The following is a 25,129-nucleotide window of genomic DNA, read 5'->3' as shown; positions in this document are numbered from 1 at the left end:
CCTGCCGTTAGGTCTATCTTTGGCGCCTATTACATTCACAAAGTGCATGGACGCAGCGCTCGCTCCTCAGAAGCAGAGCTGATAGCGCACAAAGCTTTATTACTCAGCCACTTAAAGGATTTGGGTCTCCAAATCAACTGAACAAGGAGCTCGCTGTCTCCCAGCCAGAAAATGTATTTTCTGGGGACAGATCTGGACTCTGTATCAATGACAGCGCGACTCACGTCAGAGCGTGAGAGCGTGCGCTGCAAATACAATGCTCAGCATCGGTTTTCAGGGCAACATTTTTCCTCAAGAATTTTCAGAGGATGCTGGGCCTTATGGCTTCGGCCTCGACAGTGCTCCAACTAGGGTTGCTTTACATGCGCCCTCTGCAGCACTGGCTGAAAACACGGGTCCTGCATCGAGCTTGGACATCGCTGAGAGCAGCGAATGTGCCGGGATGTCAAAATGTGGGCCCAGACAAGCTGTCCATAGACAATGTTCCCCCATGGGAATGGTCCCTACACTCCTAGGTAGTCCAGTTACTATGGGGCACCTTTGGCAGAGCGGAAGTCGATCTCTTTGCGTTACCAGAGAACGCCCACTGCCCAGTATTTTTCACAAAAGAGAAGGACGCACTGGCCCATGTATCTCTCAGGCCAGGGGCGCGATTTGGCACCCGCGCCCTGACCTATGGGCCCTGCACGTCTGGGCCGTCAACGAGTACCTGCGGACCTCCTAGAGGGAGTGTTGAAGCCTATTACACAGGCGAGAGCGCATTCTACTAGAAGGCTTTACACTTCAAAGTGGTCAGTGTTTTCCGGCTGGTGCTCGGGTCAAAACATAGATCTTCTACTTCATTTAGGAGCTGTTGGAGAAGGGCAGGTACCCTTCCATGCTCAAAGTGTACGTGGCTGCCATAGCAGCATTTGTCATACCTATGCTTGGCCAGCCACTGGGATGGAACAATCTCATCATTTGTTTCCTGAGAGGTCCTATGAGATTAAACCCTCCCCGGCCCCCTCTGGTTACGGTCTGGGACCTCTCCACGGTCCTGGATGCTATGAAAGGCGCCCCCTCGAATTGTTGCAGTCCGTGGATTTGCGGTATCTTTCATTTAAGAGCGTTTTCCTTGTGGCTCCTGCCTCGTTCAGGTGAGTGGGTGACCTGCACGCGCTCTCTGTGAGTGCTACGTGTATGGAGTTTGGACCTAACGACGACTCTAAAGTCATTCTCAAACCGAGACACGGTTATGTCCCCAAAGTGCCTTCCACTCCGTTCAGAGCACAAGTCATTTCACTGTCAGCTCTTCCAAGATCTGACAGTGAGGGCGATGCGAACATCCTTTGCCTGGTCAGGGCGCTGAGGATTTATGTGGGACGGTCTGCTGTTTTCAGACTTAGAAAACCTGTGATAATATGATAATGATAACATATCTTCGTGAGATCACGATGAGCTAAGATGAGTGACAGCTTTTTTAACATTGGTTATTATGAATGAAGCGCTCTTTGCTTCATAACAACAGCACACACACACACACACACAAACACAGTTAGAACACCCTCAGTGATTTGGTGATTTTATTCAAGAGCAGGGCCTGATCAGAACTAATTAAATTACAGAAAACGAATAGCAAGGGTAAACCATTAATTTACTTTTTCAAAGGAAAAATAATTTAATTGCAGTTATGATCTAGTTCTTTATTAATGAAGTGTAAAATCTTCCAGAGCATTTGCTAGTATCAGGATCCATGTCCATATCTGCGTCTGTTGGTGAGGACGTCACTCTGAACTGCTCTGTGGACTCTCACATCACACCTGAACACATTGAAGAGGTTTCATGGAAGAAAACAGATGAAGATGAAGATATTCTAGTTCTTCTGTACCAAAACAATCAGACTTTATTAGATTCATCACATGAGAGATACAGAGACAGAGCTGAGTTATTCACTGCAGAAATCCCCAAAGGAAACTTCTCTCTCAGACTGAAGAGTGTCAGAACGGAGGATAAAGGAGTTTACATGTGTAAAGTGTTTTCTGGTGGACTTTCAGCCAGTGCAACAGTAGTACTGGAGAGACTGGGTGAGTAAGAGATTAAAGATGAAGCTGTCATATTTTGTACACAATAATCGGGGCCTAAATTTGAAAAAAATAACAATATTTACTTTTTAATGGCAACATCAAACATAATTTACCCCATGACTGTTGTATTTAGTAACTGATGTTTGTGTTTCACAGGTTTCTCAGTTTCGCAGATAATGGTGTTGAGTCTCTGTATTTCTGCATCTGGATCTGCCCTCCTGCTCTTCTGTCTTATCTACTACAGATCATCTAATGAAGGTAGAAATATTAGTATTTGCTGCAGTCTGTTTGGGTCTTGAATGAGTGAAGTTAGAGAAGTCAAAGGATAAACAGCATGTGTTATTTATTGTCAAATGCACAAAAAGACTAGTGCAGTTATGATTCTGTGGAATGTTTGTTTTTGCCAGCAAATGGCACTAAAATGTATTAAAATGCTAAGCAGTATACCGTGTGCTAGTATAAAAATACCCATGATGCATCTGGATCACATTTCTCATCTACTGGTTTTCTAATAACCAAAAATAAAAAACAAACAAAAAGGAAGACCAATGGAAAATAATTGGACCTGATAATAAAAAAAGTGCATTATGCAGAAATAGAGAATAGTAAGTGAATACATTCACTTATTTTGCAGAATATCACATTATTACATTACATTATTTATTTTTATTTTTAGGGTTGACTGTGCGCAGTCCTTCTGGTCCTCTGGTTGCTCCTCTGGGATCTTCAGTGGTTTTGCCCTGTTATGTTGATGAACTCTTATCAATGGAGAGTCTGGAGGTAGAATGGAGAAGAACAGACTCGGAGACTCATGTGATTCATGTGTATAAAGACGGTCAAGCAGAGTCCCAGCATCAGGATTATCATGATCGAGCTCATTTCTTTACTGATCAGATTCAACATGGAAAGTTCTCCCTCCGTCTGGACAATCTGACAGCTGAGGATGAGGGACCATACACCTGTACAGTTTCAGCTAAAAGTAATTTGAAACTGAGTGTACTTGGTAAGTGAACAAACACATAAGTGAGAAGATAAACATATGTGGCAATGCTGCTGTTGTGAAAGCTATTCTCACTTTATTCTCAAACATTATGGACAAATAACTAACCACAAAAGAAGAACAATATAAAATGTATTCTATATTATTTATCTGTTGACTTGATAATTACATACTGTGCAGAAATACAGTAATTTTAACTTATCTAAACATTGGTGCACCCTAATGTGCAAGATATCATATGTGCTTTTTTTCTCTCTCTTGTTGATTATTCAAGATCCCTGTAGGATACCTGGTAAGTGAATAAATAAGAAACATGATGAATATGCATGAATGTGTCAGCTTGGAGACATCTAGAGAGAGGTCTCTCGTGTCCCGTGGCAGTCTATCTTTGTGTTTGTTCTTGTCTGTGCCAACACATGCAATTATAATGATTATAGAAACTAGACTGCTGTAAACAGTTGTATAACATAAGCTCTATTAGTGTAAAAATTACTGCAATGTTCATATATCTGCTCTTCTGTATGTCTACTGATGAGTTATAGAAATATGAGATATAGAGAAAGATGCCTGAAAGCTAGAGCTTTTCATAATTAGCTATTGAATCAGTTACAATTAAGCTGGTTAAAATATTGTAATTAATTGGACCTACTATTGTTACATATTTAAAGTTATTACTATGTTTATTTAAACATAATTATTTTCTATTTTCTCTATAGATTCATTACTCCGTCTTCATCTCTTTCTAGTCTTCTGTCCAAATATAATCATGTTCTTTGCTTTTGTTTTCTGGGGTGTTTCTGAAGGTGAGTGCATGTTTTATTTCACTGATGAGTGATGTGTGTCCTCTGATGATGACAAGCATCTTCCAGCTCGAGATATATATTAGGGATGGGCGTTTTTGTCAATTTTTAATTTTAAGTACTGATAGGTTTCAAAAATTAGTACTTTAGTACTAGGGGTAAGGCGTGTCTGTCGTAGCGATAATGAAAATATTTGAATAAAAATTATCAAAATGACTAGAAAGATACTGCTGTTTGATTACCAATTAATCAATGTTTCAAAAAAAAAAAAAAATATATATATATATATATATATATATATAAAGGAATTGCTGCATGAGGTCAATCTGAAGAATAAATAATCACCAGTAAACCTGTTCTACATGACACATCCTATATGAGATTAATCAAGATCCTCCAAAACTCTTCCACGCTCCAAGGACATTCTTTTAAAACGGCACACAGAACATTATTCATTTAAAGTTAGTTGTGACTCTAAATGTTTAAAGGAGGTGTAAGGAATGTTTTTAAGAACATTTTCTTCCAACGTTATGAGGACGTTTAAAAATGGAAGGAGCATCATGGTTTAATGCTGCATTTCAATCACTGAAGGAACAATACATTTAGAAACATATCAAGATTTTTTGTCACAACATCAGATCATGACTTCAGGTTTTAGAGAGGTTGGGTGAGGCAACAAGACGATGAACTACAGTACAACACAGAAGTAAATCATCTAAAGAATGGAAGATATGAAGATAGGAAAACATGAAACAATCCAGAATAGAACTGAACTGAAAAAGATTTGTTGGGAGGATGGTCCATAATTATAACTCTTATAAGCAACAGGAAACTGTTTCGCTGCTAAAGGAGGATACACAGATTACTAAATTCAAGAGTTCACTTCTTATGATTAATATTGGTTTGTGTTTCAGGGTCTCTGAATGAGTCGGTCTCTTGTTGTGCTCTTTATTTTCTGAGGCCTATCGTGTTGCTTTGGGCGGCTCCATATGTTAAAGAGTTCACATGTAAGACTCATTTATCAGTTTATTAGAGAAGATCAGAAAATTAATTATAATGCCCAGATATTTAATACTTAATACTCACTCTACAAATAATTTAATAACTTAAATTTATATTTAAATAACTTAAACTTGAATAAAACTTTCATTAAACAGTGTTTTAGGTATTTGCATTTGTGTTATATGAAATTTGGTTGTAATTTTGATCTTTTCTGTTTTACAGACAACAGTAAAAGACGGATTCTGAAATATGGTTATTTTGCTGAATATGTCCCCTTCTCAATTGTTGTTTATTCAGGTAAACAAAAACAAATGCCAATCGACCAGAATTATCATAAGAATAAAAAAATGTAAGCTAACAAAATAAAACCAAACTAAGGTTTACACAAACAATCTAATATTATGAATATTCTGCAGCAAATGAAACATATTCACAATAATATATTCAGAAACATTTAAACCCCTACTAAATTCTCAGCATGTTTTGAAGTCATGCATCATAAGCATTACTGGGTCAGAACAGAAACAGACAAAACACTGAACAGTAGTGTCATGGTGTATGTTGAAGAAGACTTGATGAAGAGGAGTATTAATAAATTCCAGCGCAAAGTTAATCACAATAATAGTGATGGGACGATTGATACCAATAATAAAAAAAATTTGTTGATTCACAATCCCACCTAATGCCTAAAAGGGTAATTCAGTCACTTTGAGGGTTCTCAGTAGGACCTTCAGTCATGTTTATGACTGGGGTATCAGAGACCCCAAACAGGTAAAAAAAAAATTGGTAAAAGGTTGCCTAAAATATTTTGGTACTTCTTTTGGAATATTATTTTCCAGCTACCCATGTCAATTATTAATCATGATCACATACCTGTGTATTTTATATTATGTGTATCCGTTGTGGTCTCATTGGCTCAAATAAATTGAGATGAGATTATATCAGATTAGATATTGTATTGATCCCACATTGATTCCACTCTTTTTCAGCACAATTTCATTAAAGTCTCAAATGTTTCAGAAATTCTCGGTTTCTTATCACTATAAAATAATCCACAAAATATAATCCTAACGGCAGAGAAACACAAAACCAAGTAAACGTTGACCAGACAAAGCACGTCTGTGAAGAAGCAACTTTAATACATAGACAAATGAGAATTATTAACAAAACACAGGTGATGGAGGTTAATTAATGAAGACTAAATGAGACCAGGAACATAACCAAATATGGGCACACAGGAACTAAACCAGAACACAAGACAGGAAAACAGAGAATCAAGGTCCATAAGACATGGCGTGACACTTAGATTAAGGAGACTGTCAGTGTAAATTATAAGAAGACTGTAACTGTAACTGATGGTTTTGGTGTCATTCTTCTGACCTGCATTTATATATTGGGTGTGCTTCTATTTTATAGTTTTCCTATCTCTTCTTTCTTCTAGCTCTATTTAAAAGTACTTTACAAAAAGTTCAGTACTACCCTGAATTTGACAAAATTGTGATAAAAGTCCTGTTTTCAGTAGTGATTCTTACCTGCTTCTGCAAAATAATTTACGGTAAGCCTTTCTGTGTGAATAAGATGAAACTGTGCAACTTTCTGCTATTTTACAAATCATTATTTTGTGTATGTTGACATGCTTTAATCTATGTTTTTTTATGTTCAAAAAACACATTTTTCAAATACTATATATTATTGTAGTTCCTCTATGCTCCAACTCTGTCAAATGTGTTGTTTTCTACAAAAAAAAAAAAAAAATGGATCTGATATTGTAGTATATTAGTAAAAATAGTACATGCTGATATTTTCAAATCATATTTTTATTAGCAACATGAAGATTTAAGTTTTTTTTTTTAACCAAATGATTTCCTTATTATTATTATTGTTATTATTATTATTATTATATTTCGTGGTTGATTTGTATTTTGAATTCTGTCATGATAACTGCAAATATAATGACTCAAACCTGAATCAAATATTACAATTTTAGTTGTAGAATTTTTTTTTCTCCTGTAGTTTTCATTATAGAGATTGGAATAAAGCGTGGAAGGAAAATTGAATTGTTTGACCTTGTGGCCGATATGACCTTTGATATTGTGCCTACATTACAATTCATCCTCCTGTTCTACACTTTTGCATCAATCAGAGGAGGTGAGTTCATATGTATAATGATTTGAATTAATCTGTGTTCATTTAATCTCTGGTGGCATTTTAAAATGCTCATTATGACTGATTTCTTGCAATATGCTGTTAATTTGTTGATATATTCCACTAATATCCACCATTAATATAATATCTCTCCTGTTTTTAGCATTCATCGTAATTGTCATTTTACCAGTGTTACTGATGATGACGAACGACAGATGGACTTTTAGATGTGGAAGGCTCAAATGTAAGTATTTGCTGAATTCTGAACTTATTTAGATTTTAACTGGATCATTATCTCTGTTATACAGATGCTTCTCAATAAATTAGAATGATGAGTAAAAGTTCATTCATTTCAGTAATTCAACTCAAATTGTGAAACCCATATATTTATTAAATTAATTCAGTGCATTGCAGACTGAAGTAGTTTAAGTCTTTGGTACATTTAATTGTGATCATTTGGGCTCAAATTTAACAAAAATCCACCAATTCATCATTTCATCTCAACAAATTAGAATACTTCATGAAACCAATAAAAAAAAAGGAAAAAAAAAGTGAATTGTTGACCTTCTGGAAAGTATGTTCATTTTGAGTACATGTACTTGCTAGAGGCCCCTTTTGATTTAATTACTGCCTCAATTCGGCGTAGCATGGAGGTGATCAGTTTGTGGCACTGTTGAGGTAGTCTGGAAGCCCAAGTATCTTTGACAGTGGCCTTCAGCTCATCTGCATTGTTTGGTTTCTTGTTTCACATTTTCCTCTTGACAATAGACCATAGATTCTCTCTGGGGTTCAGGTCTGGTGAGTTTTCTGACCAGTCAAGCACACCAACACCATGGTCATTTAACCAACTTTTGGTGCTTTTGGCAGTGTGGACAGGTGTCAAATCCTTCTGGAAATTAGATCAGCAGTGCTGGGAGAATTACAGTAATATGACTTACTACAGGGCCATTGAATGCTTGAATCTGATTATTGTTCTGAAGTTGACGCAGATGAACGTTGTGAGGTTTGCAATTATTTTCTGCACGGAATTACATTTCTATAACACTGTATTGACGGAAATTACAGAACTAAACAAACAACATTATCATCATGACACGATTTTCTGAAAGTAAATACACATGACATTTCTCACTAATAACAGCGCTGTTTAGAGACCCTGCTGCAGAACACTGTTGAGGGACGCAAAGAGGAAGCCTAATTCACACAAGCTCTCTCTCTGTGTGTGTGTGTGTGTGTGTGTGTGTGTGTGTCTCGGTCTCTCTCACCCTCTAATACCGTCATTAATAACTGCATTAGAATGATATCAACGGCTCAAGCCTCCATTACCAGCCTTTAAAATTACGTTTTGAAACCAGCTAAGGAGGCATTGGATAAGATGCGGAAGAAATAATCCTACTCACAATAGCGATTTAAGTACGAGAAAAATCCTTTTAAATATGTCATCTGATCAATGTGTTGAAGTGTGGTAGCGGAATAATTGACTCATGTGTGTCATGGCCGCATCACCACCTCGGGTGTGCATTATTTTTCTAATAATTCAACGGACCGTCGTCAATTATTCCTTACTTTTTACAGGAATATAATTTGCTTGTGGTGAATCCGTAGCTCTAGGTAGTAACTTGTACATGTAATATATTCCAAAATGTAAGTTCTTGTAATTAGATACTCCATTTTAAAATACTCAGACTACTACTTTTTATTGATTACTTATTCACAATATGGCAGTAAATTGTTCATAATTTAAATCATGATGATAGATTCAGATGTTTTCCTATTTTCAGATCACCTTTAAATTGATTGCCATTTTCCATTTTATTTCAGTGTGAAAGTGTTTTTCATTAAAACATATTCAAACTCTTGTCTTTTTCCAGGTCCACCTTTGGTCATACGAACATTGATGTTAATCTTTATATTTGTGATCAATTCAGTGATGCTCATTCTTTACTGTTTGACAGTGGAAAAAAAAACAGGTAAGATAATATTTTAAATAGGGCTGTTAAGTTCAAATTTTATCTAATTAATTGCATGATGTGGTGATTAATCGCACAGCAGATTAGTGCTTTTGAATTAGTGATGGGAAGTTCAGTTCTTTTCTGCGAACCGGTTCTTTCGGACAGTCCTATTCAATAAACCGGTTGAAAAAAAAAAAAAAAACGATTCACCGCATAGACAGTAAAAGAAATGGACACAGCGACCCTGTTTGATTCAACGGAGACAAGTGAAGTCAATTAGAAGCACGCACTTCTCGGGGGTCGAGTGTACTGTGCAGACTCAAACTGAGCTTGATGATGTAGATGTCACGTGAGCAACCTTTCTGACAATTGTGAGTCTTCTAATCACTGTGCCAAGAGAAGTCTGAATCACCCACCAAATCTTGCAGAGGTTGTTGAACAATTTTGTCCCATTGCTTTTATGGACTCTCTATAGGCTTCTCCCTTGACTTTATGCTTCCACGTCCCCGATAGCCTCATAGATAGTAAAAGATCGCCTGCGAGCTTCTCCTCTTGTCCATACGGTAATTTCTGTACTGTGCGACAGAGCGTCGCAGGTTATGACGCAATTGTTTGCCTAATTTTAAAAAAACTGCTTCTACGGGGCAATAACGTTAGATACAAGGTAATGGATCCTTTTATACATTCTCATGTTTCTTTAGAAATAATTAATGGACAAGTGGAGTCTTTAAACACCTCAGATGTAAAGCTATTCACTGTCAAAGTAACACCAAAATTAATGGGAGTCAATGGAATGATAACAGCAGCTGTAGGTCCACTAGCCAATGGCGGCGCCCAGGGATGCTTCAAAAAAAATTGAAAACCCTGCCCCCCTGGTTCACTGGTTATTTTACGCTCTGCGTAATTACATAATTGGCGATGACGTAATGGCATCAAGTCTATCAAACATTCAAATATATAAAGTCAGTAGCCTAATCATAACTTTAGTCAGTTAAAAACCTCAAATCATGAAAAGTTTACAATTAAGTTTTGCAACAATGCACCCAAATACTGTGTAAAATACAATAATGTGCATGCAAGGATTTAAGTCTTGAAGATATAAAGTAAATAAATTAACTCAAGTGTCATCAGCGTAGAAAGCAGGTGATTGCCAGATTGCCCCTCATTCAAGCCTCTTCTCAAAAAGCCAAATTTTAGATCACAAGATTTTATCTAGATTCAGTCCAATTTCTAAGTTGTCATTCTTAGAAATTCTCTGTGGGGAAGTCGTGGCCTAATGGTTGTGGGTGGCGGTAGTGCATGAACAGTTCTCTCTCCACCTTCAATACCATGACTTAGGTGCCCTTGAGCAAGGCATCGAACCCCCAACTGCTCCCCGGGCGCCGCAGCATAAATGGCTGCCCACTGCTCCGGGTGTGTGTTCACAGTGTGTGTGTGTGTGTGTTCACTGCTCTGTGTGTGTGCATTTCGGATGGGTTAAATGCAGAGCACAAATTCTGAGTATGGGTCACCATACTTGGCTGAATGTCACTTTCACTTAGCCAAGGTTCTTGGGAAATCAGTTTTTTAACCAAATTCTGATTTTTTTGGACCAAAATGTAGCTCTTGAAGTGTTTCAGATCATTCTGTTCTTTTTTTATTGGATCTCACTGCAGCCTTTGACACTATAGATCATGAGGTTTTAATTTCACGCCTTGAGAATGTTGTAGCATCTATGGCACTGTTCTAAACTGTTTTAGATCATTTTTGGCAAACATAAGTTTTTCTGTTAACCTAGGCAAGGCCTGTGGAGTTCCACAGGGATCTATACTTGCTCCAATGTTAGTTTCCATATATATATATATATATATATATATATATATATATATATATATATATATATATACATGCACACACACACACACACACACATACAAATACCAATTCGGGTCTATCTTTTGCAAGTATGGGATTTTCTTTTCATTTCTTTGCAGATGACACAAAAATCTATCTTCCTGTGAAAAAAAATACTGACACAACGTTGAATTCCATTACAGTCTGCTTATGGGAGGTTAAAGCTTGGTTATCAAATAATTTTTTGAACTTAAAGAAAGCAAAACCAAACTGTAGTTTGGAGGGCCTTATACGAGTGATTACTCTAGTCTCGGAGAGTTGTCCTCCCACTGTAAAATGGTGGTTAGAGATCTTGGGTAATGTTGTATTCTTCCTTATAGTTTGATAAACAGAAACAGTGGTGAAATCTGCATTTTTTCCATTTAAGACTTCTGACCAAGGTGAAACCATTTGTATATTGTAAAGACCTGGAGATGCTGATCCATGCTTTTGTGTTCTCAAGAATCGACCACTGTAACTTACTCTACATTGGTGTCTCCCTAACATCGTTGAGTCGGCTGCAAGTAGTATAAAATGCTGCAACCTACCACTTCATATCAGATCTGCTCCGACATTAGGCTTTTTTTTTATATAAGTCGTTTAAAAATGCACTTGTTCTCTATAGCCTTTGCAAGTGAACAAGGTTGAGTTTTAATGTTTTTGTCGATGTTTCCCTTACTAAAATGTTTTATTAATGTCTGTATAGTACTCTGATGCAACTCCTTGTTGTTTTAAAAAGGGCTATAGAAATAAATGAACTGAACTTTGGTGATCCAATTCAACCATACTAACAAGCAGAAATAACTTAAAACATAGAGTTTGTTTCTTTTTATTAAGAGTGTTTAACCAACTTCTACTGTGCACTGTTCTTTATGCAATCCAGAAAGGCACCACAGCTAAAAGGCCCTCTATGGTATGGACATAAATTTACACATCCTTCAGCTTAATCATTTCACTTTTGGTGTGACAGGGCTTTTTGTATTTGCCAAAAATATGTTTTTTATATTAAAAAACAAACAAAACCAGCCCAGATGTGAAAAGGTAATGCAAAAGTAGTGTAACCCATTACTTACAATAAAGTTAGTTTATTTACTTATTTGTTTTATTTGAGGGAGCAACACATTACATAACATGTAATGGATTACTTTTAAAGTAACTTTCACCAACATTGACAGCATTTGAGATGCTTAGATCTAGGGATGCACCGAAATGAAAATTCTTGGCCGAAACCGAAAACCGATAAAGAGAAAACCAAGGCCGAAAACCGAAACCGAAACACCGAAATAAATTATGCCAATTATTAGTACCATTGCATTTATTGCTATGACCGTGTACTAACTTTACTAAAATTAAGACATTGCAATTGCATAAATTAATATTAAAGTTTCAAAGATAATTACAGTTACATAACTTATTAAAAAAAAAACAACATAAAAATACATAATTACAAATGATGTAAATATTTATTAAGCACATTGCAACAATGCACAGTATAAAATAAAATTCTAACTAAAAATTTATCCCACTCATGTGTATATTTAATAATAATGTACAGGCCTACTGGCCTGCAGAAAGGTTTTAAAATGAACAGTTCTCTCATAAAAACAAAGTGCATTTAGGTGAAGTGCATTTGAAATTGTTCTATGTAGGACTAGAAAGTGCATTACTTCTCCAGTTGGCAAGACTGTTATCACTTCTGGGGATGGGGACTTCAGACAGATAACCATCTAGCTGTTGAGCAGTTGAGCTTGTCATCTGCCTGACATTTGAGAAATATTTGAGAGAGTGTATTTAAATAGGGCCAGGGCATAAATAAACATTTTTATCAAATTAAAGCAGAAATCTAGCAGAAAATCTAGCATATGGCTACAATCTGATATTATGTATGTATATATGTTTGTGTGTGTGTATAAGAACAAAATAGCCAACGTATTATTATTATTTGAGGCACTTTCTTGCAGAATTCCACTGAACATATCAGACAACGATGGTGCATGCCACTCATCTGATGCAGAGACCAGTCTTTTTTTCTGCGCTCTGATCTGTCTCCTTTGCTTGGCGCTTCTCCGTCTCCACGCGGTTTCTCCGCATCCAGCGGCGCCTGGATCATTTCTCGTGCGCGCTGCCTTATTTCCGCATCCAAGTAATGGTCTTTATAACGCGGATCAAGCACATTCGCGATGAAGTGCAGAGGATCCGAAAAGATCTCAGTGAGACGTGTGCTAACAGACTCTATAAGACTGTACTTTTCTTTGTTTTTACTTCGTGGTCCGTCTTAATCTCTTTGTTAGGAGACGCTTTAGTGCTGCGAATAAAGGAGTAAGAAGAGAGAGAATGTTCTCACTGGTGTTAAGTGAATGTCGCGTGGAGCTCGTGGTCTTTGCTATGCAGGTGCACGTGCAGGTCGCGGTTTCTGTTTGCGTCATCACAACATTTCGGCCGTGTCGTGTTGTTTCGGTGATAAAAGTCTATCGGCCGAAAACCGAAAAGGCCATTTTCGGCCGAAAATTTTCGGTGGCCGAAATTTCGGTGCATCCCTACTTAGATCCTAACTGACAGACAAATCTAATGGGTGTCCAAGATTGTGGGGGGGGGGGGGGGGGGGGGGGTCTTTTTCATATGCTGGGTGAAATCTTAGGTGGTATTAGTATTAGGTTTGTTAATGTGCACGACTGTGTGTGCGTGCATATATATAAATGACTATATATATATATATATATATATATATATATATATATATATATATATATATATATATATATATATATATATATATATATATATGCTCATACTTTTGCAAAGTGTCAATGGTCATCTTTTGGACAACTGTCAAGTCAGCAGTCTTCCCCATGATTGTGTAGCCTACAGAACTAGACTGAGAGACCATTTAAAGGCTTTGCAGGTGTTTTAAGTTAATTCGCTGATTAGAGTGTGGCACCAGGTGTCTTCAATATTGAACCTTTTCACAATATTCTAATTCTCTGAGATACTGAATTTGGGATTTTCCTTAGTTTTCAGTTATAATCAAAATTAAAAGAAATAAACATTTGAAATATATCAGTCTTAAGAGTGCAAATTCTGTACAAACCTGACATTTTGGTCAAAAAAAATAAATAATCTGAATTTGGTTTAAAAAACAAAAACACAAAAAAAGAAAAGAAAATTACTATCCATGAACCTTGGCTAAGAATGGCTACTTGGAAATAGGACAGGAAATTAGATAAAACCTTGCTCTAAATTTGGCTTTTTGAGAAGAGGCTGAACTGCAGCATGTTTCTCATGTCTCCAACATAGGAGTTAATGGTGCTCTAATATACAAAGTTGCAAAACTGTCATGAGTTGTGGAATTTATATTCCTCACACTTCTAGAGGGAGTAACAAACTTTTTTTACGTCATGATTTAATGACAGTTCAAATGTAACAGATTTATGGTAAAACTTAAATATTACGACTGATTACAAGGTCTAAATGTATGACCATATACATGAGTAGACCCATGAACAAGTAAGTTAAGAATTATTTCACTAATGGGTTTGATGGACAACAAACTTACATTGAAATCACCCAGAATCAAGAAATTATCGTAGTTGCATAGAAGACCACTTACAAACTCAGCAAACTGCTGAATAAAGTTCTTAGTTAATTTTGGAGGTCAATAAATTAATGCACATACTAAGAAACCAGTCTGCACATTAATTTGGAACAACTGTACTTTGAAGGTTGAATAGGCATCAGCCTGAAGAGTCTTACAGTTTAGACTTTTTAAAAATGACTGCCAAACCTCCTCCACAACCCGTCAGACTAGGTTGGTTCAAAAAAGGTCAGCAGCAAAGACATTTGTTAATAAAATGGTATTAAAAACATGAGTTTGCATTGAACTTTTTATTCACTTTGAGGAATACTGTTTTTGTGCAAATGAGATGAGTAAATGAGTGTTCTTCACATTTAGTCTAGCACTACAGTATGTTCACAGTGCACACTTCATCCAGATTTCTCTCAACATTGAGACAGTAGAGCTGTCACCAGGGCCACTGCTGGCCAAATGGGTGCCGTAAGCAGATTGTATTGTGCCCCCCTTCCTCAAATATGATGAAAAAAAAAAAAACACCTAGGGGTGAAAATAAAACTTTAATAAAATAAAGTAAAATGAATAGATTGTATTATTTACTAATTACAATTGTAACTCTCAACATTTACCTGTGACTATAACTTTATTATGAATCTAATTTATTTTATAGTCCCAAGCATTCAGAAATCATAAAAGGAAATTAACCATGGTTTATTTTTGTAAGGGTTGTGATATCCACATGTTTTTGTTGAAGAAAGTATACATGCTGTGTCATCTATAGCAAAAAGGGTGGCAAAAAATGAAAGATTAAGTAAATATTTGAATTAAATGTTTGGTCAGTAGCCTAAACAAGGATTTGATTGTCCTGTAAGTGTAACAGCAGCAATTACATGGCATTTGGCTCCCTTTGCAGGCATTTGTAATAACATGTAAATAAATTGTTCACTTTGCATTTGCCTACATTATGTATCTTTAACAGTGTTATTATTAACCAATCATTATTGCCTCGTTGTTTTTTTATATATTGGATTTTAAGTCATTTAAAGGCTATTGATGGCTTAGGTCTGTTTTTATAGCAACAACAAACAAAAAAATATTACAGTATTTTAATACTTCTTTGTAAATTATTATTTTAAGAAACAAAACCATGGTTAATTTACAGTTACCATGGCTACAAGAATGATGATTTGTGGTGTTATTTCTAAAACCACGGGTAATTTTCGTAAGGGAACCTGAAAAAAAAAGAAAAAGAAAATCCTTTCACAGGAATGTGCCTGAAAGTGATAAACGGTCCTCATATTTACCTAAATGATTTATAATTTATTTTAATATATATTAAAAAAGTATAAGGTGTGCATTGTAGCTGACACCAAAATGAACACATTACAATTGGTTTATGACTGCAAGTCTTTCTCCTCAAATGCTATTGAGCTTCAAATTTGCGTTTGAGTCCATGTGAAAAAGTACCATAATTTACATATGATTTACAGTTTATTTTAACGTTCAATTCAATTGTGCATTATAGCTGACACCTAGATTACACCTATTAATGTGCTTGAACACAGAGTTCTGTGAACAGCCAGCCTTTTTTGCAATGACCTTTTGTGTCTTGTGCAAGGTGTCAATGGTCGTCTTTTGGACAACTGTCAAGTCAGCAGTCTTCCCCATGATTGTGTAGCCTACAGAACTAGACTGAGAGACCATTTAAAGGCTTTGCAGGTGTTTTAAGTTAATTCGCTGATTAGAGTGTGGCACCAGGTGTCTTCAATATCGAACCTTTTCACAATATTCTAATTCTCTGAGATACTGAATTTGGGATTTTCCTTAGTTGTCAGTTATAATCAAAATTAATAGAAATAAACATTTGAAATATATCAGTCTTAAGAGTGCAACTTCTGTACCATGATTGGCTTTAAAGCCTGACTGAACGCTTCAATAGATACATTTTGGTCAACAAAAAAACAAAAACAAACAAAAAACATCTGAATTCAGTTTTAAAAATAAATAAATAAATAAAATTCCAAGACTATCCAAGAGCCTTGGCTAAGAATAGCAACATAGAAATTGGATGGAAATTAGATAAAACCTTGCTCTAAATTTGGCGTTTAGTGAAACATAGGAGTTAATGGTGCTCTAATATACAGAGTTGCAAAACAGGCAACAGTTGTGGAATTTATATTCCTCACACTTCTAGAGGGAGTAACAAACTTTTTTACCTCATGATTTAATGACAGTTCAAATGTAACAGATTTATGGTAAAATTTTAATATTACATTAAAATTTGAGTGATTACATGAGATTACAACGTCTAAATGTATGACCATCTACACGAGTAGACCCATGAAAAAGTTAAGACTCGATAAAATTCTTTCACTAATGGGTTTGATGGACAACAAACATACATTGAAATTACCCAGAATCAAGAAATTATCGTAGTTGCATAGAAGACCACTTACAAACTCAGCAAACTGCTGAATAAAGTTCTTAGTTAATTTTGGAGGTCAATAAATTAATGCACATACTAAGAAACCAGTCTGCACATTAATTTGGAACAACTGTACTTTGAAGGTTGAATAGGCATCAGCCTGAAGAGTCTTACAGTTTAGAGTTTTTAAAAATGACTGCCAAACCTCCTCCACAACCCGTCAGACTAGGTTGGTTCAAAAAAGGTCAGCAGCAAAGACATTTGTTAATAAAATGGTATTAAAAACATGAGTTTGGCACTGGCAACTTTTTATTCACTTGAGGAATGCTTGAATTATTTATAATAATAATAATAAAAAGTTATTGCTTACTTCAAAAAAAGTAACCTTATTTGCAACACATGTGTTTTTTCGTATCACTCAGCCTAAAAATTCACACACAGGAACCTTGTACACGGAATCTGATGCATATTAATCCATTATGAAAAAAAAGGTTCTCAAAACAATATAAAGTGGAGTCTTCAAGCAGTTAGGATTATTATTTTGTCACCACACTTCTTTAAGAAATATATACACATACGCACACACACACAATTAATACATGTAGCTTCTGATGATACATTGAGGTCTTATGAAATTACCAGTCTGTGAAATAAACTGAATATTACCTTTTAAGCACATTTACATTGTTAAAAATATTGATTTCAATATTGATACTGAAATATCCGAAATGGTTTCAGTACTCTTGTTCCCCTCAAATCAATACACAGATACCAGATTTTTATTGTTAATAAAAAGGGTGTATATTTACAGTTTTACGGTGTAGGAATATATTGTAAATAAGGCAATTTGATGAAAATATGGAGAAGTTAGACTATTTTATTTTTCGTTTTGATCAACAGATCCTATTGGATGGGGCTGCGTGATGGTGTTTATGCAAATAATCTGGGTAGTTATGAAGTTTACAGATGAAGATTTTATTTATCTTCGTTTTGATCAGGGTACAGTAATGATCATCTACTTTGATTCTTCTTTTAAGTGTAAAAGAATGGTTTAATGCTCCTAAACATACACTGATGTCATAATTCTGTTAGAATTTATATTAAATGTTTAAACTTTAATTACAGCTTTTCATCGAAGTGGCCATGTGTATCTATTTGGATCAATTGGTTGCATTTTACTGACCTCCATTGCAATAATAACAGAAATTATGTTAAGAGGTAAGTGAATGCGGTGCTTTTGTATTTATTTATTTTTTAATGTTCACAATCCATATAATATACTTCACATGTCAGACATATGTATTATGTAATGTGTATATATTATTAAGGCGTAATTTTAGTCTTGAGTGACTGGATACGGAAATAGTTTGAAGTGTCTTAACTTCAGATTGTTTTAATCAGAATCATGAGCTGAATTCATCTGTATTTAGCTGGAGCTATTACAGTACAATACGACTGCATTCCTTTCTGGACACAGTGGTGAGAAAGGAATGCAGTCGTATTGTACTGTAACAGCTCCAGCTAAATACAGATGTATTCAGCTCATGATTCTGATTAAAACAAGTCTGAATTTGAGACATATATATATATATATATATATAAAATATTATAACAAACACATATCTCTTCTTTTTCAGCTAATGGTGATCGTACAGTTGGAGATTTGAGATTCATTGTCTTTCCTTTAGAATCTTTCTTCATCCTTTGTGTGCTGATTTCAGGACACATTCCACCTAGTGAGTATAACCCAAAATTGTCTCGCCTGGTCCATAGGTTTCTTGTCTCTCAAACATTTGCCTTTTATTTAATAATAATAATAATAATAAAAAATAGTTTCCTGCTGTAGTTAAACTAGAGTTTGAATCAAATTGAACCATTGTGGCCTATGGCTGTGTGAGCCTTTGCTACCACGCCGAGCAGCTTTACAATAGTGTGCCATGACTATATGAGCCTGGGCTACCCGGCCGATTGGCTAAACTCAAATTAGACGCACACTGCGTTATGTTTAATAAACAAAATGGATATGTTCCAATCCAATAGAGGAGACCCCAGCATCCACCTGAGCAAATATATATTTATTAACTGAGGTTACTTTCTCCACTTCAGTCCCAGCAGCAGCATAACAGCTTGTTAATTCATGTTTGTACAATAATCAAATGGATGAAGTTATCCGATGCATGCCATTTTACGCTTGTGCAGATAAAAGTGGTTAAAGTTACAGTGCACAAAAAAACCACTGGGTGGACTGACCTGAATGAACTGAAATTAAGAGCAGAATATAAAAAGGGTTCCTTTTTCTGCACCATTTTCTGAATAAAAGTGAGTTTTACGGTAATCCAGGACAGGAGACTGGAATAACAGGAGAACACGGTTTATTGAGGCACAAGCAGAGAAGCAGGTAGTGAATGGTGAGCAATTGGTGAGGATATGGTGCTGGAGGTTGGAGTGATGAGTAGATCCGGAGGGTAGTAACACAAGGCGATGGAGGCAGATGACACACACACACAAGATGGAGACAGGAAGATGCTGGAGATCGCTGGAGAGAGGTAAGCAGGGTAAATGGTTAGTCCTTTAGAGTAAGCAGGTAGGTATTGACGTAGTTGCGAACGAGACCGGACGGTGATTGAGTGTGTGTGTGTGACTTTTGTAGGAGGTGTTGATTGCAGGTGGATGAGGAGCAGGTGGGTGTGATAAGTATTCCGGTGAGGGTGTGCGCTGTGATTGGTTGGTGTTGGAGACTGGCATTTCTGTGACAGTACTCCCCTACCCACGGCCCGGGGAGTCCGACGACATGGTGGACGTCCTCTTCCCCGTGGAGCAGGTATGTCAGGGTGGTTGGAATGCAAGGTGTCTAGCAGGTTCGGATCCAGGATGTCGTTGCGTGGGACCCATGAGTGTTCCTCTGGACCGTATCCTTCCCAGTCCACTAGATACTCAAGTTGTCCAACATGGTGCCGGGAGTCCAGGATGTCGTGAACATTGTAGGCAGCTCCATAGTCAAGGATGAGTGGCAGGGGGGCTTTGGCTATGCCAGGCTCTGTGGAGAGGGAGACAGAAGGGTGGTGAGGTTAGAGCAGTGACACATGAAATGTGGGGTGGATCCGATACTTAGGGGGAAGGTGTAGCTTGAAGGTGACTGGGTTGATCTGCTCTGCAATGGTGAATGGGCCAATGAATCTGGGACTCAGTTTGTGGCACGGTAGACGCAGGTGGATGTCTCGGGTTGACAGTCAGACCTTCTGTCCTGGTGGCAATGGTTGGCTGTCCTCCTGCATCTATTGTAACTGATGGTGGGCCGTGTCCCAGACCCTCTCGCTCTCTCAGAACCAGTAGTCGACAGATGGTACATCCGAGGGTACACCTGACCATGGGTAGAGTGGTGGCTGGTAGCCGAGCACGCACTGGAATGGGGTGAGTCCGGTGGAAGGTTGACGTAGGGAGTTCCCTGTCAAGGGAACTTCGAACTGCGTCCTCTTAGGGGACACTATGGGGAACACCTCGTCGTGACCTGTGTCTGAAGCATACTTAGAAAAACGCCAACGTGTTGGCCGGCGACAGTCTCTGACGTCACTACCGGCGCAACTATAAATACGCGCCCGTAGGACCCGTCATTTATCTTCTTCGTCTTCATTGACTGTTTTGTTTGAAGCTTGCATCTGAGAAACGACCAAAACGGTAAGAGCGATCTATTATTGTTATCATGGCATCCACTAGCAAGGCGTTTAAACAGTGTGTGCACCCATGTCAGCGTTATTTGACACCTGATGACACACACAGTCTTTGCGTCTCTTGTTTGGGCGAAGAGCACGCGCGCGATGTCCTTGAGGGGGCAATCTGCGTGCACTGCGAGCGTTTCTCTGTGAAAAAGCTCTGCTCTCGTTTGTCTCTCTTTTCGAGGAACGAGGGACGGCCATCTGGTTCCCGCAGCTCAGGTCCCGCCGGTGCCGAGGCACGGAGGAGAATGAGCTTGTGGGGATCACAGGTGGATCTCACTGAGGAGTGTAGAGAAGGACTTTTCCTTTCACACTCTCTGGCGGCAAACAAGAATGAACTTCAGGAGGAAGATGCGTTGTCATTAACCCATTCTGATACTGAAGTTAGTGCTCTGCTGGGTTCTACCCAGAAAGAGCAGGAGATGTCTGAGAGTGGCGAAGAAGCTGAGGCTTAGCCTTCTCAATCCTCTTGCCCTGCGTATGGGGAGCTGTTAGAGGTTATGGATCGGGCCACAGCAAAATTAGACTTGCCATGGAAGCGTGCCAGAAATGTGACATCGCGAGGTCGCCTCGATGAGCATTATTTGTCTGACCATAGCCCACAGCCCAGGTGAGCCTTCCATTCTTGCCTGACTTACATGCAGAAGTCAAAAAGGAATGGAAGAGGCCTTTTTCCTCTCGCATCCATCGGTTTCAGCATACGAGTTATGCTGATTTTGAGGGCATGCACGAAAAGGGCTATGAGAGGATGCCCCCTGTAGAAGAGATGCTGGCTAGCTATCTCTCTGGGGGGAAATATCCTCTCTTAAATCTCCCTCTTTGCCATATAAGCTCCTCCAGGATACATCCCGGTAAAAGGTAGTAGGCCTCTCTAGGCCTCTCTGTAGGTGAACTCCCACATATTGTGGTTGTCAGGTAGTAGGCCTCACCAGGCCTCCCTGGAGGTTTAGCTCCCACATACTGTGCGTTTCCACTAAATAGCATGGTTTTTCAGGTAGTAGGCCCCTTCAGGCCTCTCTGTAAGCGAGCTCCCATGTTTTGTGGGTGTCAGGTAGTAGGCCTCCCTGGAGTTGAGTTCCAAATTACTTTCAGTTTCCACTTAAGGTGGTTATCTGCTAACAGGTAGTAGGCCTCTCTAGGCCTCTCTGTAGGTGAACTCCCACATATTGTGGTTATCAGGTAGTAGGCTTCACCAGGCCTCTCTGAAGGTGAGCTCCCACATACTGTGGTTGTCAGGTAGTCCAGCGCCTCTGCGATGTTTAGGAACCTTTCTGTACACAGGCTAAGCCTGTGTACTTTCTCAAAACCACATGGTGGTCAGTGTGCACGTGAACACTTTGCGCACTGTCTGAAATCCACGTAAGTGGTAAGTGTGCATGCAAGACTCTGCGCACTTTCTGAAATCCACATAAGTGGTAAGTGTGCACGCAAGTTATACACCTCAAGCATCGCTTCCCTCATCATGAGGGGCTGTGTGGAGAGGACAATTCTCGTGGTAGTTTGGCAGCGCTCCCCTTTTCCAAAGAAAAAGGGTCACCTATGAGCGTACTCAGAGTCCTCCTCTCATAGGAGACTGGATTCTTGTTTTTTTTTTCAACAGAGTGCTCCAGTACTACATACTGTTTTTGAGACACACTGTGAGAGCAGACATCCTGCTGAGGCAGGGTCTGAGGCTCGGGCAATAGCCCACCCTAGGAACTGGTTCCAAGAGTCCTGGTGGCCATGGCAGAAGGTACGGAGGAAGCGGCCAATCTCTTGGATCGTCCTCTGTTTCTGCCCATTGGACTGAGGACGACAGGCTGACGGCCACACCTAGGAGGGAATGGAAAGCCCTCCAAACTCGGGAGATTAATTAGTGGCCTCTGTTAGAGACGATGTCCTCAGGGATGCCAAAGTATCGGAAGACATGGTTAAATATCTGTTTGGCGGTCTCCATGGCCGTGGGCAGTCCTTTCAGGGGAATAAGATGACAAGATTTAGAGAATCTATCAACAATTACGAGAATGCATGTATGATTATTTGAGGATGGTAGGTCAGTTATGAAATCCACCACTAGGTGCGACCATGGACGGTTAGGAACGGGCAGAGGGAGGAGTTTGCCAGATGGTAGGTGACGGGGCTCTTTCTGGGGAGATTTTTACTTGTTTTAAATTATAGAGTTTCACACCAATGGATAAATACCAGGTGGGTCTGCCAAAAACCTACCGGAAGTGATCAACAAAGCTAGAATAGAACTGGATGACATAATTTTTTTGGGTCCAAATGGAATCGGCCCATTTAAGCGCTTTACCTTGCACCTGGGAGATTAAGAAGTCTACCTTTGATCGCTCGGTGGGGTACAAGTGCGGTTGTATCTCCGTGACCAGCGAGCATTGGAGTAGGAATGCGCAGCAATCCTCCGCTGAACCAGAGAAGGTCGCCAGCTTGGCCATGGGGCTGGCGTGCATGGCGGGTGAAAAAGCGTTGGTGTTGTTACCGGAAGTGCTCGCTGGTGATGGGGATGATGGAAGGTTGGTGAGGGTTCGACGCAAAGCGTCAACGAGGTCTTGGAAAGGGTCCGTGTTGCTCATGCTTGTGCCTATCAGTCTTAGTCCGGTCTTCTGTTACGGTAATCAGGGACAGGAGACTGGAATAACAGTTTATTGAGGCACAAAAAGAGCATTCACTTATCTTAGATGTTGATTTCGCTGTTCTGAAGCAAGCTGCAACTGTTACAGCATGCGCTAGTTATATATTTGAATGTTGAGACACAGGAGATGAGTTAAAAAAAAAAAAAGTCCTTTACATGTAAACAAGACCAGATGCTGTAGTGAGGTGCTGAGTATGCTTATGAAGCCAGTTTGATGAGAGTGCAGATTGGTGGCAGGTGCATGTGAACTGTCTACTAAATGTAAATGTGTGTGTGTGTGTGTGTGTGTGTGTGTGTGTGTGTGTGTGTGTGTGTGTGTGTGTGTGTGTGTATACATTTACATTTAGTATAGTTTGATAAAACTTTCTACAAAGCCTGTATTTATAATACATTATAAGGGTATTCTTAAGGCATTATAATGAATGTATAATACATTATAAAAAAAAAACTTATGATATGTTATATCAACTCATGAATATTCATAAGAACAGTTTTAATATATTATAATATTTACTTATTTGTGGATATAGCTTTTAAAAGTATGATGATTTATAACACAATGAACATGTTGCATTAACCTTTACAATGGATTATACTTCTCATAGTTTAAGTAGTCTGATCCTACTTTACTTAATGTGATCAAAGACAACTTATAAGTAGTAGTAGTAGTAATAATAATAATAATAATAATAATAATAATAATTTTAACTCAAACAGCCATAAGTTCAGATTTCAGATCAGATGAATGTGTAATATGACACATTTGCTTTTAACTATTTTTATTGTAATATCAGTTTGATTATTTTGATGGTACACTTTAGACAGCTGTTAAGTAACTCTGCAACTACATATCAACTAGCGGCCATTGGAGTATTAGTAGTCTGCTACTGTAAATATATGTTTTTTAATATCAACTTATTCTACCCTACTTGATTCAACCATTCTTGAGCATATGATACTCTAATGAGAGTTAGTTGGCATGCACTTGCAATGTTGCTTATAGTCGTTTGATTAAGGGGACCATCAAAATAAAATGTAACCATATAAACCATTAGATTTTTTTTTTTTTCAGTTGGAGTATTAAGCTCACATAAATAAATTAACATTAGCTCCACAGGAAAGACTCAAATAACACTCAACATCTAACCACTCACAAGCTGTAGTAATATACTGTGCAGATCTTAAACAATGTCAAGATATGATACAGTCTATTATACTGTAAATTAAGTAGATTTAATATAGTATTCATTGTTTGTTAAAAACAATCATACTCTTAAACTAATAACCACAAATACATAAGTGTTATGATGTATTATATTTGTTATGATTATTCATGAGTTGATATAACATATCATAAGGTTTTTTATAATGCATTATGCATTCATTATAATGTCTTAAGAATACCCTTGTAATGTATTATAAATATGGGCTTCATAGAAAGTGTTACCGACAGGTTTATCCAAAGCGACTTGCAATTGACTGTTCTCAGAGAGCTTGGATGACAGGCAGTCTGACTAATCAGAACACAAATATTATGTGCTGCTGTTGCTATCTGCCATCTTGCCCGACAGCTACGGCATGTCTCCATAGAAATCCCTGTTAAAACAGGTAAAAAAAGATTGACTGGATTGAAACATTTTCAATATTACTACTCTATGCTGTGGTTGGCTGCTACAGTAAACGTAATAAGCTTAGGAATTCCTTTAAAAGTAGGTGAGCGGGGTAAGTTGTCACATGGGTATGTTGTCACAATGTTCATAACTCAAACATTAGAGGCCCTATTTCAAAAATCAAATAGCCACGTTGTGTAACTTCTTATAGAGTAAATTTCCTCTTCACATGTGGTCAAGATCGCTCTAATTTGAAGTTAGCATAATTTCCTTTTTGGGGCTTAAAAAGTAAAAAATGTGCACTTAAAATGTTATGCAATACAACTTTGTTAGGTACGAATGTTAAAAAA

At 37.8% G+C, this 25,129-nt stretch overlaps 1 protein-coding gene across 1 annotated transcript in view; it reads left to right on the top strand.

Annotated features, from left to right (window-relative positions):
* Positions 1 to 1,732: 1,732 nt before the first annotated feature.
* LOC113067559 (uncharacterized) overlaps positions 1,733 to 25,129 on the top strand; it is a 35,754-nt gene continuing 12,357 nt past the window's right edge. The window contains exons 1-13 of the mRNA XM_026239931.1: positions 1,733 to 2,063; positions 2,740 to 3,066; positions 3,338 to 3,355; positions 3,780 to 3,866; positions 4,778 to 4,870; positions 5,088 to 5,162; positions 6,307 to 6,420; positions 6,879 to 7,013; positions 7,174 to 7,254; positions 8,882 to 8,980; positions 17,728 to 17,826; positions 17,953 to 18,045; positions 18,465 to 18,563. Coding sequence (XP_026095716.1) covers positions 1,733 to 2,063; positions 2,740 to 3,066; positions 3,338 to 3,355; positions 3,780 to 3,866; positions 4,778 to 4,870; positions 5,088 to 5,162; positions 6,307 to 6,420; positions 6,879 to 7,013; positions 7,174 to 7,254; positions 8,882 to 8,980; positions 17,728 to 17,826; positions 17,953 to 18,045; positions 18,465 to 18,563 — 1,651 coding nt within the window. The remainder of the gene's footprint in view (positions 2,064 to 2,739; positions 3,067 to 3,337; positions 3,356 to 3,779; positions 3,867 to 4,777; positions 4,871 to 5,087; positions 5,163 to 6,306; positions 6,421 to 6,878; positions 7,014 to 7,173; positions 7,255 to 8,881; positions 8,981 to 17,727; positions 17,827 to 17,952; positions 18,046 to 18,464; positions 18,564 to 25,129) is intronic.

This window comes from Carassius auratus, linkage group LG28B (genome assembly GCF_003368295.1).
Source record: "Carassius auratus strain Wakin linkage group LG28B, ASM336829v1, whole genome shotgun sequence".
NCBI lineage: Eukaryota > Metazoa > Chordata > Actinopteri > Cypriniformes > Cyprinidae > Carassius > Carassius auratus.
Note: the sequence above shows the minus strand (reverse complement) of the source record. Positions and strands in the feature narration are given on the sequence as shown.